Source organism: Tachysurus fulvidraco, chromosome 11 (assembly GCF_022655615.1).
Source record: "Tachysurus fulvidraco isolate hzauxx_2018 chromosome 11, HZAU_PFXX_2.0, whole genome shotgun sequence".
NCBI lineage: Eukaryota > Metazoa > Chordata > Actinopteri > Siluriformes > Bagridae > Tachysurus > Tachysurus fulvidraco.
In genome coordinates, this window is record NC_062528.1 from 20058216 (window position 1) to 20074789 (window position 16574).

General features: G+C 35.2%; 2 protein-coding genes across 15 annotated transcripts in view; one reads left to right on the forward strand and one right to left on the reverse strand.

Annotated features, from left to right (window-relative positions):
• The window catches only part of rap1gap2a (RAP1 GTPase activating protein 2a), a 125555-nt gene extending 117666 nt beyond the window's left edge, over window positions 1-7889 (forward strand). For 13 of the 14 annotated variants that reach the window (XM_047820496.1, XM_047820494.1, XM_047820491.1 and 10 more), the window contains 6 exons: window positions 501-616; window positions 1390-1488; window positions 1611-1728; window positions 2365-2439; window positions 4117-4159; window positions 4450-7889. In XM_047820496.1, coding sequence (XP_047676452.1) covers window positions 501-616; window positions 1390-1488; window positions 1611-1728; window positions 2365-2400 — 369 coding nt within the window. In that variant the 3' untranslated portion in view covers window positions 2401-2439; window positions 4117-4159; window positions 4450-7889. The remainder of the gene's footprint in view (window positions 1-500; window positions 617-1389; window positions 1489-1610; window positions 1729-2364; window positions 2440-4116; window positions 4160-4449) is intronic. The other variant, XM_047820492.1, reaches the window with a different exon arrangement.
• An 861-nt stretch (window positions 7890-8750) lies between these two features.
• On the reverse strand, window positions 8751-12388 carry si:dkey-52l18.4 (uncharacterized protein LOC560708 homolog). Its single transcript, XM_027150438.2, has 5 exons — window positions 12143-12388; window positions 11306-11650; window positions 10748-10900; window positions 10567-10595; window positions 8751-9638 (listed from the first exon to the last, which is right to left on the reverse strand). The coding sequence occupies exons 1-5, from the start codon at window positions 12204-12206 to the stop codon at window positions 9528-9530; spliced, it is 702 nt and encodes a 233-aa protein (XP_027006239.1). The 5' UTR covers window positions 12207-12388; the 3' UTR covers window positions 8751-9527.
• Between the last annotated feature and the right edge of the window lie 4186 nt (window positions 12389-16574).

Consider the following 16574-nt stretch of genomic DNA (forward strand, 5'->3'; position numbering starts at 1 on the left):
AACAGAGAGACAGGGAGAGACAGCTGGAGAGAGGGAGAGGTAGAGACAGAGGGAGAGAGAGAGAGAGAGAGAGAGAGAGAGAGAGAGAGAAACAGAGACAGAGGGAGAGACTGGGGGAGAGACAGATAGAGACTGAGAGAGAGACAGAGGGAGAGAGATAAAGAGCGAGAGAGACAGAGAGCAAGCGAGAGATAAAAGTGTGTGTGTGAGAGAGAGGGAGAGAGAGAGAGAGAATACTCTCCAATAACTACATTACTGCAGCACGTTGATTTATTCAAACACATCGATCCCATGTGATTTATTAACATTAACACAATTAGTTTTTGTTCATCCAACATGATCTAATGATGTATTTTCAAATTCAAGAAAAAAATCTGTCCCTTTCGAATGAAGGTCTGCATTATATAAGAAGAAATGAAACAGTACTTTTATCAGTTCTGCATTATTAGCTTGTGTCAGATTGTATTGTATTTCTGACCCAAGTGCGATTGTGTGCGTAGCCTCCAGTGCTGTCGGCCAAGTCTCCCATGAAGAGTCCAGTTAAACGACGTTCAGGCTTGTTTCCCAGGCTGCACTCGAGCACAGAGAGCCCTACTGAGAGACATCCACCACGCAGGTTAAAAACAACACTAACTCTCTTACATACACAAAAAAAATAAAAAAAACATTTGCAGATCATATCTGGCAGAAGCATGTCAAAAATTGTGACTTCTTATGTCAAAACCAAATGTCTAACTTTTTTATTTGACTTACTATCTAAAAATTCTGACCAACTTCAACATTTTGATTTGTTTCTGATTTGTGCTGATTTGATATTTCATCATTTAAAACGTTTTATTTTAACAGTGAATTCTGATTTTATCTCAAATTTCTGAACTCACAAAATCTTTAACTTCTAATCACAAACATCTGAATAGTCTCAAGACTCTGACCTCAAAATTTAGACTAATCTAAAAATTATGAATATTGTCAAAAATGAGAATTTTATTTCAAAATGAAATTAGCGAATTTAAAAAAAAAAAAAAAAACTTTTCACACTGAAATATTTAATTATTATCTGAGAATTTTGAGATTTATTTTTTTTTATCATTATTTATTTTATTTGTTGTGAATATCTCAGTTATGATCCCAGCCACTAATTTAATCAGTTTAAGAAATTAATGCATTGACGTCAGTCCACCACTAGGATTGTTTTTGAGGATTATTAGAATTCATATATCTATAATAAATGTTGTAGTAAATCAACTTAGTATTCAAAATAGCATGAAAAAGCCAGCAGATGCCTGCAAAGCAGTATATAAGTGCTCATTCTACAACAAATAATCTTTTCTGCATTATCTGTGATTTACTAATAATATCCATTTTGTAAATTTTGCTTTCTTGACACAGTGATCACAAAGCAGCAGATGTATTTCCACACTCACAGGAAGTAAGATCTGAAACTTCCTCTAATCCAAGCTCCCCAGAGATCTGCACCAACAAGGAAAGGTGAGCAGTGCTGTTAGCATTTAGTGACATATTTTATTTTAGTGTCTTCTCTTATTAATTCTCTGCTCTTTCTTCCTGCTCCCCTTGTGTTGTGTTGTGTATTGTTGTGCCGTGTTGTCCAGACCGTTTGTAAAGCTGAAGGAGTGCAGCAGCCGAGGCAACATCTCCCGATCGTCGTCCAGCACCAGCAGCTTCAGCAGCACAGCTGGAGAAGGAGATGGTCTGGAGGATCTTGACCTGGTCAGACATTAAACACATTTATGCCATGCGATACAAAACACAGCACACAATACAGCCCACAGGAATCTGTTGACCTGGAGTTTAGGTACAATCACATAGAAAGATTGTGCCAGCTCCAGTTGTGTTCTGCTTCATGAGGATTTCAGACATCCAAGGGGATCATGACAACTGAATATGGGCTCTAAGGACACAGAGGTCCTCCTGATCAATACACAATTGTCAGACTGTATCTGACTGTAGAAAGAACATTGTTCATAGTAACACACCCTGGTGTTTATAATAGGTTATAATCACACTCTCCAGTGTCACCCAAATGGTTCTCTCCCTTCCATCTAAGGGAGTTTTTCCTCACCATAGTCTCCTCAGTCACCTCAGACGTGTTTATTGGGGATAAATACAAACACATTGAAATATAAAATATAATTGAAATATAAGTCTAATATTAATCTTGAACTTGTCTAATATTAATCATTATATAATATAAAACTTTTTGTATTATATTTCTTATGTTCTGTAAAGCTGCTTTGAGACAATGTCAGGCCACAAACAAACACACACTCACACACACACAAACACACACACACACACAGAGACATGTTGTCTGTGTAAAGATCCACTTCTCTTTTTCTTTCTCAGACAGGAAAAGTCAAATTTCATTTAAGTCAAACCTGAAGTTTCATTCTGACAACTTGAGTGAGTCACGAGACCACAGTGAGTGAACTCTTCTGCTAACTTTGGGATAATGTACACACGTGGAAAGAATTGTTGGTACCCTTCGGTCAATGAAAGAAAAACTCACTATGGTCACAGAAAAAACTTTAATCTGACAAAAGTAATAATAAAAATTCTGAATGAATGTTAACCAGTGATAGTCAGACATTGCTTTTCAACCATGCTTCAATGGAATTATTTAAAAAAATAAACTCATGGAACAGGCCTAGACAGAAATGATGGTATCCCTAACTTGATATTTTGTTGCACAACCTTTTGAGGCAATCACTGCAATCAGACGATTCCTGTAACTGTCAATGAGATTGCTGCACCTCTCAGCAGGTATTTTGGCCCACTCCTCATGAGCAAACTGCTCCAATTGTTGTTACCGGTTTGAAGGATGTCTTTTCCAGATGGCATGTTTCAGCTCCTTCCAAAGATGCTCAATAGGATTGGCTAAGAGGAAAACATTGCACTATTCTAAAGTGGCTTTCTATGAGCCCTGACCTCGATCTTGGGTGTTTTAGCTGTGTGCTTTGGGACATTGTCCTGTTACAAGACCCATAACTTTCTCTCTAGAATCCCTTGATAGTCTTCAGATTTCATTGTACCCTGCACAGATTCAAGACTCCCTGTGCCAGATGCAGAAAAGCAGCCTCAGAACATAACAGAGCCTCCTCCATGTTTCACAGTAGGGACAGGTTTTTTTTTTTATTGATATGCTTCATTTTTCCATCTGTGAACATAGAGCTGATGTGCCTTGGCAAAAAAGTTCCATTTTTGTCTCATCTGTCCATAGGACATTCTCCCAGAAGCTTTTTGGCATGTCAACATGTAGTTTGGCATAGTCCAGTCAAGCTTTTTTATGATTTGTTTTCAACAATGGTGTCCTCCTTGGTCCTCTCCCATGTAGTCCACTTTGGCTCAAACAACGACGGACGGTGTGATCTGACACTGATGTTCCTTGAGCATGAAGTTCACCCTGGATCTCTTTAGAAGTCTTTCTGGGCTCTTTTGTTACCATTCAGATTATCCGTCTCTTTAAATCGTCATCAGTTTTCCTCCTGCGGCCACGTCCAGGGAGGTTGACTACAGTCCCATGGATCTTAAATTTCTGAATAATATGTGGAACTGTAGTCACAGGAACATCTAGATGCTTGGAGATGGTCTCATATCCTTTACCTTTATCATGCTTGTCTATTATTTTCTTTATTTTCTTATCTCCTGAGAAAATTCTTTCCTTCACTTCCTCAGGTCCATGTTGAGTGTGGTACACACCATGTCACCAGACAACACAGTGACTACCTGGAGCCCTATATATAGGCCCACTGACTGATTACAAGATTGTAGACACCTGTGATGCTAATTAGGGGACACACTTTGAATGAACATGTCCCTTTGGTCACATTATTTTAAGTCTTTTCTAGGGGAACCATCATTTTTGTCTAGGCCTGTTCCATGAGTTTATTTTTTTTTTAATAATTCCATTGAAGCATGGTTGAAAAGCAATGTCTGACTTTCATTAGTTAACATTCATAGAATTTTTATTTATTATTACTTTTGTCAGATTAAAGTTTTTTTCTGTGACCATTGTGAGTTTTTCTTTCATTGACCGAAGGGTACCAACAATTTTGTCCACGTGTGTATGAGCTTTATTCTCTTTCCTGTCTGTTTCAGGGGCATTGAGAGAGAGACGCTAGTGACTACACAGAGAAAGCAGGTAATTGTTTTTCTGTTTTTCTTCACACTAATTCGGATTTGTTTCCGTATACGTTAGTAATGTAACCGTTTCATCCAGTTGAAGCAAATGGAATACATTAATTTATTCCATACAGTTATTAAAAACAAAAGTACAGTTCCAGTCACATCAGTAATGTGACCTTTATCCTAGATGCACTTGCTATAATTATTAAGTAAAATATATCTAATAAACTGGCAACTCAGGATGTAGTTCTGTTATGTTCATCATCATCATCATCATCATTATTATTATTTTTCTCTCATTCCTAGGCAGCGTAGCATAACTGGAGCCAAGAGACTTTCTGTCAGAGCAAGAAGGGACCATATGCGTACGCAACGCAACCACCTTCATCACAGCTGTCCAACACACACATTTATTACCTGCATAACCTGCACATACACACACACTGAGTGCAGCCGACGCCAAGATGCCAAAGCGAGTCTTAACCAAATAGAAGGTCATCATTGAGATTGTTTCCAACCTGTGATGTGGTCAAAGATGCTTCTCATCACACAGGTACCAGATGAAAAAAAAGCAAACCAATGCCAACATATTTGTGATCCATCAACAGCACACTGGAGAAGAAGCATGTGATCTACATGTCGTGTTCCTTCGATAATGTGATGTCCAAGATACAAAAGAATACAGCAAAGTTAGGAGTCTATTCCAAGCCATAATGCAAATACAGGTCATTTACTATAACTATAATTTATTATTATTTCTCTTTTTTGTAAGTCGCTCTGGATAAGGCAGTCTGCCAAATGCTGGAAATGCATAGACACGACTTACTGGACAAGTACAGTATGAGAGAGTCGGTGTGTGTGGTGGTCTGGGAAAACACGATGAAATTTTACTACTTTGAAAACTACAGACTTGAACCACGAACTGCAATAGTTTCAATCAAGGAAATTTCTAGCATTCATTTGATTAGCAAGGTCTTAGATGTCGCTAGGTTGAATATTTTTAGTGGTTTCTAAATGATCATGATCTTTGCAGGAAGCAGACATTTAAAAAGTGAGTACAAATGTTTTAAAATAGTTTTGGAGAAATATCTATAATTTATAAAGCTTGCTTTTTGGCAGAACGGTGCAAAACATAAGGAGCTAATATGATTATTATAGCTAATGGTGGCTAACTGTAGCAAGGAATTAGTGACACTATTCAGAGTTACAGTACTGTATGTTATTGTCAGTTAGCTAGCTAAAATGAATTCATATTAACTAAATTATTAGGTGGCTAATAAAGAACAGCTACACCAGTCCAAGGTTAATTTTAGCCCACAATAGCTAAATTAGCTGATATTTTTGATAATGCTTTTGCTAGCTAGCTAATCAACATTAAGAGCTAACAGAGATTTTTAAGCTAAAGAAATTAACCAATTTAATTAACAAAATAATATTCATTCATAGTAATGTTAATTCACAATTAGTTAACTGGTAATTAATTACCTAGCTAAAGACAACTAAGCTAGTCAAAGGTCAATGCTTGTGATCTAAAAAAATAAATAGGTAATAAATAAGTAAATTATCTTATTATAAATTAATGTTAATGAGTTGAATGTTTTTACTGGTTTTTTAGCAAACATGAAAAAATATTAGCTAGATTAGCTAGGTGGGTATCTAAGAACAGCGGCACAATAACTAAACTAACTGATGCTTATGCTAGCCAGCTAATCAAAATTGAAGATCGTTTCACTATCAAAACCATGAACTAAAGTGTTTGTAACATTGCAACAAAAGATGAAACCACACCTTACAACTAACTGAAAGCAGCTAACTTGCAACTTATTCGCAAGCTAAGAACAGCTATGCTAGTCAGAGGGGTTTTGAGCTAGTCAGAGTAGTTTCTTGAAGCAGTTCTGCCCAAGAAAGCTAAGACACAACAGTTATAAAATGTAGATATTGTTCTATATATTTCTTCCCCAACATTTGATAAGTTCTCCCTGACCACCACATACATATTTTATTTTTCCAACATGCTTTTTTATTGACTTTCAGCTTTAATGCATCTGCTTTAGTAACGTTACAGTTCCTGTCTGTGACCAGGCCAACAGATTTAGTCAATGGCTAATCATCTCTAACAGGTATACTAGAAACATACACTGCAAAATGTTATTTAAATGTTCAGAACCAGTCCGTATGTTTATACAGATTTCAAACTTAATATAACGATATATAAAAATATTATCCTTGAATCATTTTTTAATGAACAAAATGCAAATAGCCAAAACACTTTATCACTGTGTTGTTGTTTTTTTAGTGTAACTTGCTGGTACTGTACAACACAAATTGATTGCTAATTTGGTTGGACATTCATTTTCTCCAAGTTGCTAAGTTCAGCCTCACCGATTTGAGTGAAATAGCTTAACAGCAGATGTAGCACAATCAATAGTTCCTCAAAACGTAAGCTTAAATGTATTGTTCCATTTGCTCAAAGCTGTCTTTGTGATGTGTGCTAGCAATTTTACCTCAGTTCAATATAATGAGCTTACTTCTTCTAACTACAAGTGATTCATTTTACACATAACATCATATATTTAAATATCTAGCAGAACGTTTTAAACAGCAGAATCATTGTTTAATTGTTAAACTCTATTGATATAAGTATTGAAGTATATCAAGTGAGAAAGGAGATTGAAGAAAACACATTTGTAAATTGTTTCAAAGTTTGATAGCTGGTAAACTTGATAAACACACTTGTGCTAGCTTATGTCAATCAATCAATCAATCAATCTATGTGGAAAAATCCAGCGAGCCTGATCAATCTGGATTTTTCACCCAGGATAAACTGCTAACAATTTTTTAAGGGAAAAAACACAGCTAATATGATTTTTTGTTCTGAAATACAGATGGTTAGTTAGAAGTAGCTAACTGTAGCTAAACTAGCTAATTAGCAAGTAATTAACTACACTAGTCAAAACTCAATGTTGGTTAACTCTAGCTAATTTGCTCTGCAGTTAACAGAGTTAACAGAGGTTTATTTTTAAGCTAATATTAATTACCAAATACAATTGTAATATCGCAGCAAAACATCTAACTATGGCTTTTGATAGCAATTTTAAGTTAAAATTAGCTGAATTTAGCTAAGAACACCTAGTCAAAGAAAAACAATAACCAAATTAGCTAACAGAGTGTGTGTTAGCATGTCGAAGGAGAACTGTGTGTCAGAGTTCAAAATATCCCACCTCTATTCTTATCATGCCTTATTCATTCCTCTAGACTCTCATAAAGAAAAGACAAATCTATTTTACTCAGTTTTATCCCCTTGACTTGAATTGTACATACACCAAAAATATAGTTCCAGCACTCCGGTACTTTGTTGATATGTAAAAAAACAAAACAAAACAAAAAAACAAACGTGATGTGTGAATGTGCGATATAAATTTAATTTCTATTAAAAGCAAGCAAAAATAAAGCACTTTCTGACACACGTGAGAACCCGGAAGGTGTGAAGGAATCAGTGTACAGTATGTACGGTGTAACATTTTACCTGTAGCCAGAGCTACACGTGTGTGGAGTAGCATTGCTACAGCTCAGGAGATTTAGTTTGATACTGACATAATTTATTGCTTTTGATGTCTGTAAAATTGCTGAGTAAAACCGAGACGTAAAGAAATGCAGATGATTTAAAGATTATTCCTGTATATGTATATTTGGTTATGTATTGTGCCATTGAGAATTTATTATGAAATAAAATGTTGTATTTTGTGTCTAATGTGTCGTCCCTTCGGTCATAACGTGATGGTATGGATTTGTGCATGGTAGAATGTGTTGCATAAGTAATCACATCCCCCGACCTATTCACCAGATTACAGAGTTACAAACTGAACTGGACGTGACCGAGATTGAAGAGATATAAAAGGGCACATACTAAAGGTGGCACAAAAAAGTACATTTTCAAAATTCAATACTAAATCTGTTTTCAGTTCTCAGTTCTCAGTGTCTGAGTGAACATTTTGTAGATACATCTTGCAGAAACCTCACACTGAATAAGTTCCCCTTTGTGGAGCATGGTGGTGGAAGCATTACAATGATGGTTTCCTTTGGCCTCTTGGCTGCTTCTCTGAGAGATATTATAGACTATTGATTTATTTTTCATTCATTCATTTTCTACCGCTTATCCGAACTACCTCGGGTCACGGAGAGCCTGTGCCTATCTCAGGCGTCATCGGGCATCGAGGCAGGATACACCCTGGACAGAGTGCCAACCCATCGCAGGGCACACACACACTCTCATTCACTCACACAATCACCCACTACGGACAGTTTTCCAGAAATGCCAATCAACCTACCATGCATGTCTTTGAACCGGGGGAGGAAACCGGAGTACCCGGAGGAAACCCCCGAGAACATGCAAACTCCACACACACAAGGCAGAGGTGGGAATCGAACCCCCAACCCTGGAGGTGTGAGGCAAACGTGCTAACCACTAAGTGACAGTGCCCCCTATTTATTTATATGTATTGAAAATGTGGAAGGTTTTGAGTGTGGGGGTGGTGTGAATATGACGCAATACTTAACACTCCATGATGTAGCGGCTTTAAAATATGCTAAAGAAAAAATACTAAGAGTGTTTTGAGCTCTTTTTATTTACAAAGCAACACATTTTCACATTTTACATTCAGATTTTAAGAGTTAAATATCAGAGATATAATATGGATGTGATGCTAATCATGTTTTCCATTAATTATTATTATATTCCATTGACAATAAAAATAAGTCAAAAGGTTTGTGGTTACTTTAATGGTATATCCAAAAAGTAAAACTGCTCATTTTTAATTTGTACTGTACCATGAAATGGAGTCCATATTCTTTGTTTGGTTTCTGACATTTGCACTTTTAGAAGCTAACGTAGTTACACTGTAAGATAAATCTACTGCTAACATGTATAGCATGCTGCAAAACACATTTATAGAAGCAAATAAACAAATAAACATATATTAGCATCTAAATCTTACAAACCCTAGCTTAGGAAATGTTTGGCTCTGTAACCTCCTGGTGTCCAGTTACTGTACTGTATATAAATTATTCTGACTGAGATACACAACTCCATACCCGATAACCTGGAATTCGCAAGCTTGTGGAAAAAGTGTGGACAAACTGTACATTTAATTTTTAGCTAATGTATTTCTTTCATGTTTACAGTGTTTGTGCCTCAAAGGTAAACAGGAAGCACACAATGATTTGAACCAATTCATACTTCAGTTCTTATTTCTGATTGATCACCATTTTTTTTGTGTGAAAATTGTTAGATTATAAATTTGTATATGAGTAAAATCTTAATCCTGAGATGACAAACTACTAAATCACAGCGTTAATGTATTTTATTTGACGCTTTCCTGAGAGGTTCAAACAGTGGAGAAGGACACTGTTGAGTAAACGACTGCCGTCGATTTGTTCGCCGCTTGAGCGGCGCTCTGCCGTCTGGGATCAGTCAGAGTCAACGTTGTGTACACCACCTGCATAAATAATAAATCACACATGCTAATGTTTCAAATAAAATGCAAAAAGAGTGCATATTCATTAATTCTGAAAAAGGTTGTGCTCAAATAATCGTTGTTATGGCAATTCTGAGTAACCTGATACGCTTATATTACTAAATATAACTGTTATAGCAACTTATTTGTTATAGCAACAACTTGCAGTATGCAATTATATCTCAATTAATTTAATGTTTGCTTTATTGATGTTATAAATAGATTCAATTAAGCAATACAGGAAACATTTTATTGAAAAACATGACTACCAGCTGTCTGACTGTTTCAGCTAGTCATATCATTTAAATCAGTGTCAGCTCATTTTGACTCCCACACGACACTTTGGTATTTTTTTTCTAAACAGAAAACAATATCTATATTGTTTTAAACCATGATCATTCTTGATTGAGATCGTTGCCATTTAATTAATAAAATAACGTAGATACATTTTAAAAATAAAATAAATTCATCTGATGTTTAAATCGTCAATTAAGGAAATCAGACATGTTTGACCGTTCAGTCTAATAAACAGTTTAGATTTTGAAAAAAAGTTTTACATTTAAACATTTTGGTTAATTTGCATGACAAGACCTAAAATCATTGGATATCTCTTAAAAAAAAGATTGAAAACCGGCCTTTGTGATTCATCTGATTCAAAGAGTCGACACGTTAGCAAACGACACATCACTAAATTCATAATATTTTGATTTTTATTTTCACGCTCGAGTTTTATTCATATTTGTAGATGACAAATGCAGATATCTATAGATATTGTTTAGCTGAAGTACTTTCATGGCTTGTTATATGTGCATTACATTAGCCTTATATCTCCAGAGCAAATCTGTAACAAAGGATTCAGATCTCATAAATTATTATAGAGAACAAAATAAGTAAAAATAAAAATACTTACATCAGCTTTTGGTTTAACTCGAACTGTGGCTACAGACAGACAGACAAAAACAAACAAACAAACAAACAAACAAACAAAGATGATACAGTATAAGACTCTTCACTGAAATGGACTGTTATATGACCACATTAACACATTGGCAAGATGAAAACATTATGAAGTGTAAGCAGAAAGTTCTTACAGCTGTATCGGGAGCGTGGAGGAGGAACAGGAGGTGGAGGCTGGACGTCAGAGGGGAAACAACGCGCCAGAGCCAAAGCCAATGGGAAACACAGACTGGCCGCAGCACAAACTAACAACCTGTAAGACAGCTTCCTCCCTGTGGATTCAGGCACTGTGCCAAAAACAAGACAAGAATCCAAGTTAAGCTTACTGACATTTAATTTTATTTAAATGAACTTTGCTTTTCTTTACTATTTTTCTTTATAATCATGATTCAGTGATTTTTTTGAAGTTAGTTAAATAAACTGGGCCTGTGAATACTTATAACTATCCAGATACTATCCTGTCTCTTTGCATTTTTTGCAAAAAAAATTTTTATGGTATTTGGAAAGAAAGTGATTTTTCATATAACATAATTTTTCACATAGCTTTCATACATTATTGTAATAATAAAACATTAAACAAAAAAGTTAATAATATTCATTAAATAAATTTAAAATTTATTTTTTATTCAGATAAAATCCCAGGGCTAAGGCAGATGCTGTGAAAGTATACAGAACAGATCTCTGATACTTACTGAACTGCTCTGAGCTGCCTGCAGTCACATTGACCTGTGTGACATGACCCTGGCTGCTGGACGCCCCCCAGTTGATGTTGCACATGTACAGCCCAGAATCTGACTGGTTGAGATTGTGGATGGTGAGGGTGAGGCGTGTGACGTCTTGTGAGATTTCACCGTTAGAAATGTGGACTCGTTGAGACGTGTTGAGGAAAGTGAAATATTGCTGTCTAACCCCCCATCCTCCTGTCCATTTCTGTTTGCAGTGATGGACATCACACCCTATAGACAAGCTGCTACCTTCGGGTTTGTGCATGTTATTACGTTTGGCAAACACCGCTGTCACACACTCGTCTGCACACACTGGAAGGCAATGGATTCATAGTGTGGAAAATCAAATTAACTGTTTTTATTCATCACACATTACAACACTATTGAATTATCAAAATATTATGGAAGGAGTCTCGAGTGTCAGTGCTTTGTATCTGTATCTGTCTGGCATTTTTCCAACATATTTTTGTCTTCTAAAGAAAAAGTGAGTAATAAATAAATAAAGCCCTTAATAAACATGTTCCACAACATTAAATGCATTAAACTTTAAATGCTTGAAAACTGTGATATCAGAGGAAATAAAACACTATAGAATGTGCCGTGATTATTAATTATTACTTTCAGAGTGTTTTTAATAATTTTATTATAACAGCATGGCCTCAGTCCTTTGGTTCATTTCTTATCTCTAAAGTTCAAGTCTCGATGTTTCTGACAGAAAGCAAATTGAAAGCATTTAATGCATATTGTGAACTGGGAGTTCCTCATTTTCAAAGAAATAATACAGTGAAAGGAGACGAAACCTACCGTGAAGATTAGATGAAAAAGCCAGAACGGTAAACAAACATCCACTGAGAAGAATTTTTGGCATCGTGCCTCATGAACGAGTCTGTGAACATTACTCAAAAAGACTGAAAACACTAAAATGAGCGTTTTTAAGCATGAAAGTGTTCACAGCACTTTCACTTGTGTTTTAAAACAAGTTCAGTTTCCGGTCCATTGTAATGGCACTTCATAAGGAAGGGAGTGCTCACAAATATTTTCCAAAAGTGGAAGAGACAGAGATTACCGGTTTCCTGAAGTTTGGGATTTTTAAACATTAAGAGCCTACAGGCTTCCTATAGTAAAAGAAACACTATAATGTTCATACTTGATTTTTTCACTTTGGTTAACTGAACACTTTACTGAATTTTGCAACTGGATTCATCTTGGTTGAGTCCAAATATTAATTAATCAATTAATTTAAACCCAATTTGAATTAAAAAAAAATGTATTTTAATATTTTAACATTCATCATTTTTTAAAATGTATATTTAGAGTAATTAATTTTTTTATTTACATCTAGATGTTTAATGATTTTTTTGTTAGTTTTTTTTTCATTTTGTTTATTTTTTCTGAATATCTGAACAATGAAATTAAGAAATTTAACAGATGTGTGGCTTTTTAAAGTGAGATATTTCAAATGCTCCAATTTGAACAGTGTTTAAAATCTCCATTAAGAATTCTGTACTTTTATATTTAAAAAAAAAATCTCTGTTTGTCTTTTAGCTCTGAACTCTGGACTGAAATGCTGAAGCTTCATGAGGTGACTTTGGTCCTCGACCTCATCCTTCTAAACAAAACCCTAAGTGTTTGTATTTATATGAGCTTCATATTAACCCTCAGTGCATAGGGATACATGATACATGACAGACAGTCAATGCAGTGGAAGATATATTTCTGTGTTTTGAGGATGATTAAAATATCATGTTGAAAAATTATTTTATTTAGAAAACAAATTTTGGAGTAAGACAATAGCTTGGATAGATTTTAGTAGTTTATCAAAACGATGTCATGTTATAAAGATTTTATAGTTTCCATAGTAACAGCTCCCTCCTGAGCTCACTCACCTTACTGTTTAGCTTTGTTTGTTATATTCACACGAGCACAAGGGGGCGCTAAAGCTCAGTACACTGAACAACTGGATTATAAGAATTCGGTAAAGATATTTGAATATGACCTTTAAAAAAGCCAAGAAAATAATTTTTTTATAAATTTTAAAATGACCCAGGAACAATGAAATGCTGCGAATCTGTTTCCTCTTAAAAATGAAGATGGTAGAAAATGAATGAATGAATGAATGAATGAATGAATTAATTAATTAATGTTGTCTCAGGGAGGTTTCCCTCACCACCACCACTACCACCATTATTTTACATTTACAGCATTTGACACCCTTTTGATGTCCAGAGCGACTTACATTTATTATCTTATTTTATAAAACTCATACATTGAGGGTTAAAGGCCTTGCTCAGGGGCCCAGAAGTGGCATCTTGGTGGCCCTGGGATTAGACCTCACACCCTGCAGATTGGAAGTACAAGACCTTAACCACTTAACCAGGGCTGAACGCACTGAGCTACCACCACCACTTCACCTCTGGCTTGCTCATTAGGGATAACTTTAAATGTTAAAAACATTTTTATATTCATTTAAATCTGTATTGCAAATGAAAGAGAATGGAATTACATGTCAGAAAACTTTGAAGCATCCAATCAGGCGGTTCTTCCCAAAAAATGATGCATCATACATCCATGAGTGTTCTGTATGCTTCCATGGTTTCCACACACACACACACACACACACACACACACACACACACACACACACACACACACACACACACACACACACACACAGGATTAGTCATTTGTGCTCTTGAAATGTTGTTAGCTAAAAGCCGAGATGTTTTCTTGCATGTCAGAGATACAGATAAGTGTCCAGTTACCGTCTTTATTACATCGTATTTTTCTCTGTACTTTACAATTCACCATGTTCCTTCCTCTGGGCTGTTTGTGAGGCCCAAAGCATTAACTTCCTTATGGTTTCACCTTCCACCCTAGTCACACCGATCATATTATTATTATTATTATTATTATTATTATTATTATTATTATTATTATTATTATTATTATTATTATTATTATTATTATTATTATTATTATTATTATTATTATTATTATTATTATTATTATTATTATTATTATTAATATTATTATTACGATTATTATTAATAATAATAGTCGTAATAATAATAATAATAATAATAATAATAATAATGAGTATTGATAACTATTATTATTGATTTTTAATAACAGTAATAATTATAATTTTTTATATTTTAAAATTATTATTATTATTGTTATTATTATTATTATTATTATTATTATTATTATTATTATTATTATTATTATTATTATTATTATTATTATTACTGATTAAAGAACAATCTTCTATCTTAAACGTAACTAAAATAAAAGCAACAAAGCAGGAACTTTCATAAAAATGAACATCACCTTAAGTTGGTTTGAATTGGACTCTAAGATACCAAGAGGAGATCTGAACTCCATGTGATCTTTACACCAATTCAACACTTGTTTGACTGTATATTTGTAATCACACCCCCAGTGTCACCCATATGAGGATGGGTTCCCTTTTGAGTCCGGTTCCTCTCAAGGTTTCTTCCTTACCAATTTAAAGGAGTTTTTCCTTGCCACTGCTGCCTGAGACACCTCAGACTTGCTCATTGGGGATAAATACATACATACATACATACATACACACATACATACATACATACATACATACATACATACATACATACATACATACATACATACACACTGTGAACTATATGTATCTTAATTTTTTACTATATTCTTTTTTCTCATGTTTAACTTCTGTTCTATGTTTATGTTCTGTAAAGCTGCTTTGAGACGAAGCCCATTGTAAAAAGCGCTATACAAATAAACATGAATTGAATTGAATTGAATTGAATTGAATGCTTATACACACCTGAAGTATTTTCTTGACCTTCTGATTGATGAAGGTTTAAACTCATTTGTTTGGTAAATTGTTTCCTCACTGATTTGATCGTCATACATTGTGTAAAATCAACAGGCTGTTATTACAGTTGTCGTTACACTCGCAGGCTGCGTCTCAGTCAACTCCCAAGGTAATGAATCATCTACACAAACACAGATTGATATCAGACAGGATTGATATCTCTGACATTCTTTATGTTGTTTAAAGTACAATATGTACTTTAAAAAAAATTCAGTCATGTACTTGAGTCAGGATCGTAGGCTAGCAAGCCGTGTCTCATACAAACCGTGTCCCGGACATCAAATTTAGTTAATGTACGTAATTATTTGAGAGCTACAACAATGACAAGCTGCTTATATTGTGGATGAATTTAGCTGAGATTTTTCTATGAAGTCAGTCCCAGTAAGGGAACAATATGCACATCAATGCTTCCTGTTTTTTGCAGTGCATTGTGGGATATTTTTAGGGCTAATGTTTCTGTGAACTGGAAAGATTTTGCTATTGAGAAAGAAAGAGAGAAAGAGACAGAGAAAGAGAGCAAGCCAGAGAGAGAGAGAGAGAGAGAGAGAGAGAGAGAGAGAGAGAGAGCCCTTATAATGACCTAGATTGTTCCCTAGTCAACTAGAGAGCGGATTGATTGATTCATTCATAATTTAATATTCATAAGAAAGGTGTATTTTTTTTCTCTGAATAAATATGCTAGCTTACTTGGCTACTTGATCAACAGCCAACTATAGTTACAAATTTTAGAGTTATAATAGAGTTGAAATTGTCTTGACCTGGACATCTGGACTACTGGAGCCTTCGTTGCTGTTATCCGAGCAAAAAAGATATAGGAGTAAGAATATAAACATCGCTAATCAACTTTCTGCCCCAACCTAAGAACCCAAGCTGAGATGCTGTGGCAGTGTGGTCTTACTACAGCAAAGTGATTTATAAACCTAAACCTAAGTTCTGTTCCAGTGAGAACTGTCAGAATCGGTCATGTGTCATACAGGCCAGATGACATGACACTAGGTGTAGCTGTGGAAGTCTGTGATTCAGATGAACATGTGGATGTAATTAAGGGCCTTCGCTGTAAGTGCGTCAAACGCAGGGTGGTGAGCGTGATGCAGAGCTGTTTCATCCTGGGACAAGTAAGAAGTGAGTGATAAAAGATTTTAGGGAAGACAAAAATCATTTTAAAGAGCTCATTGACAAGCCTGAAGACATGTGGAAAGTTTTTTCTGACACACAAAAATGAGAACTTAACACAGCTCACCAATGGAGGGAAGTTTCCCAGGGCAGCAGCACAGCGAGGGAGGGACTGGAAAGCTGATCTCTCTCTCTCCCTCTCTCTCTCTCTCTCTCTCTCTCTCACACACACACTCTCTCTCT

Excerpts from the sequence above, each read along its gene's own strand:
- si:dkey-52l18.4 (XM_027150438.2), bottom strand. The coding sequence starts at position 12,206 with ATGCCAAAAATTCTTCTCAGTGGATGTTTGTTTACCGTTCTGGCTTTT. Across the intron at positions 10,901-11,305 it reads AGGCAGCTCAGAGCAGTTCA|TGCCTGAATCCACAGGGAGG; the intron begins GTAAGTATCAGA and ends TTTTTGGCACAG. Across the intron at positions 10,596-10,747 it reads TCCACGCTCCCGATACAGCT|CCACAGTTCGAGTTAAACCA; the intron begins GTAAGAACTTTC and ends GTCTGTCTGTAG.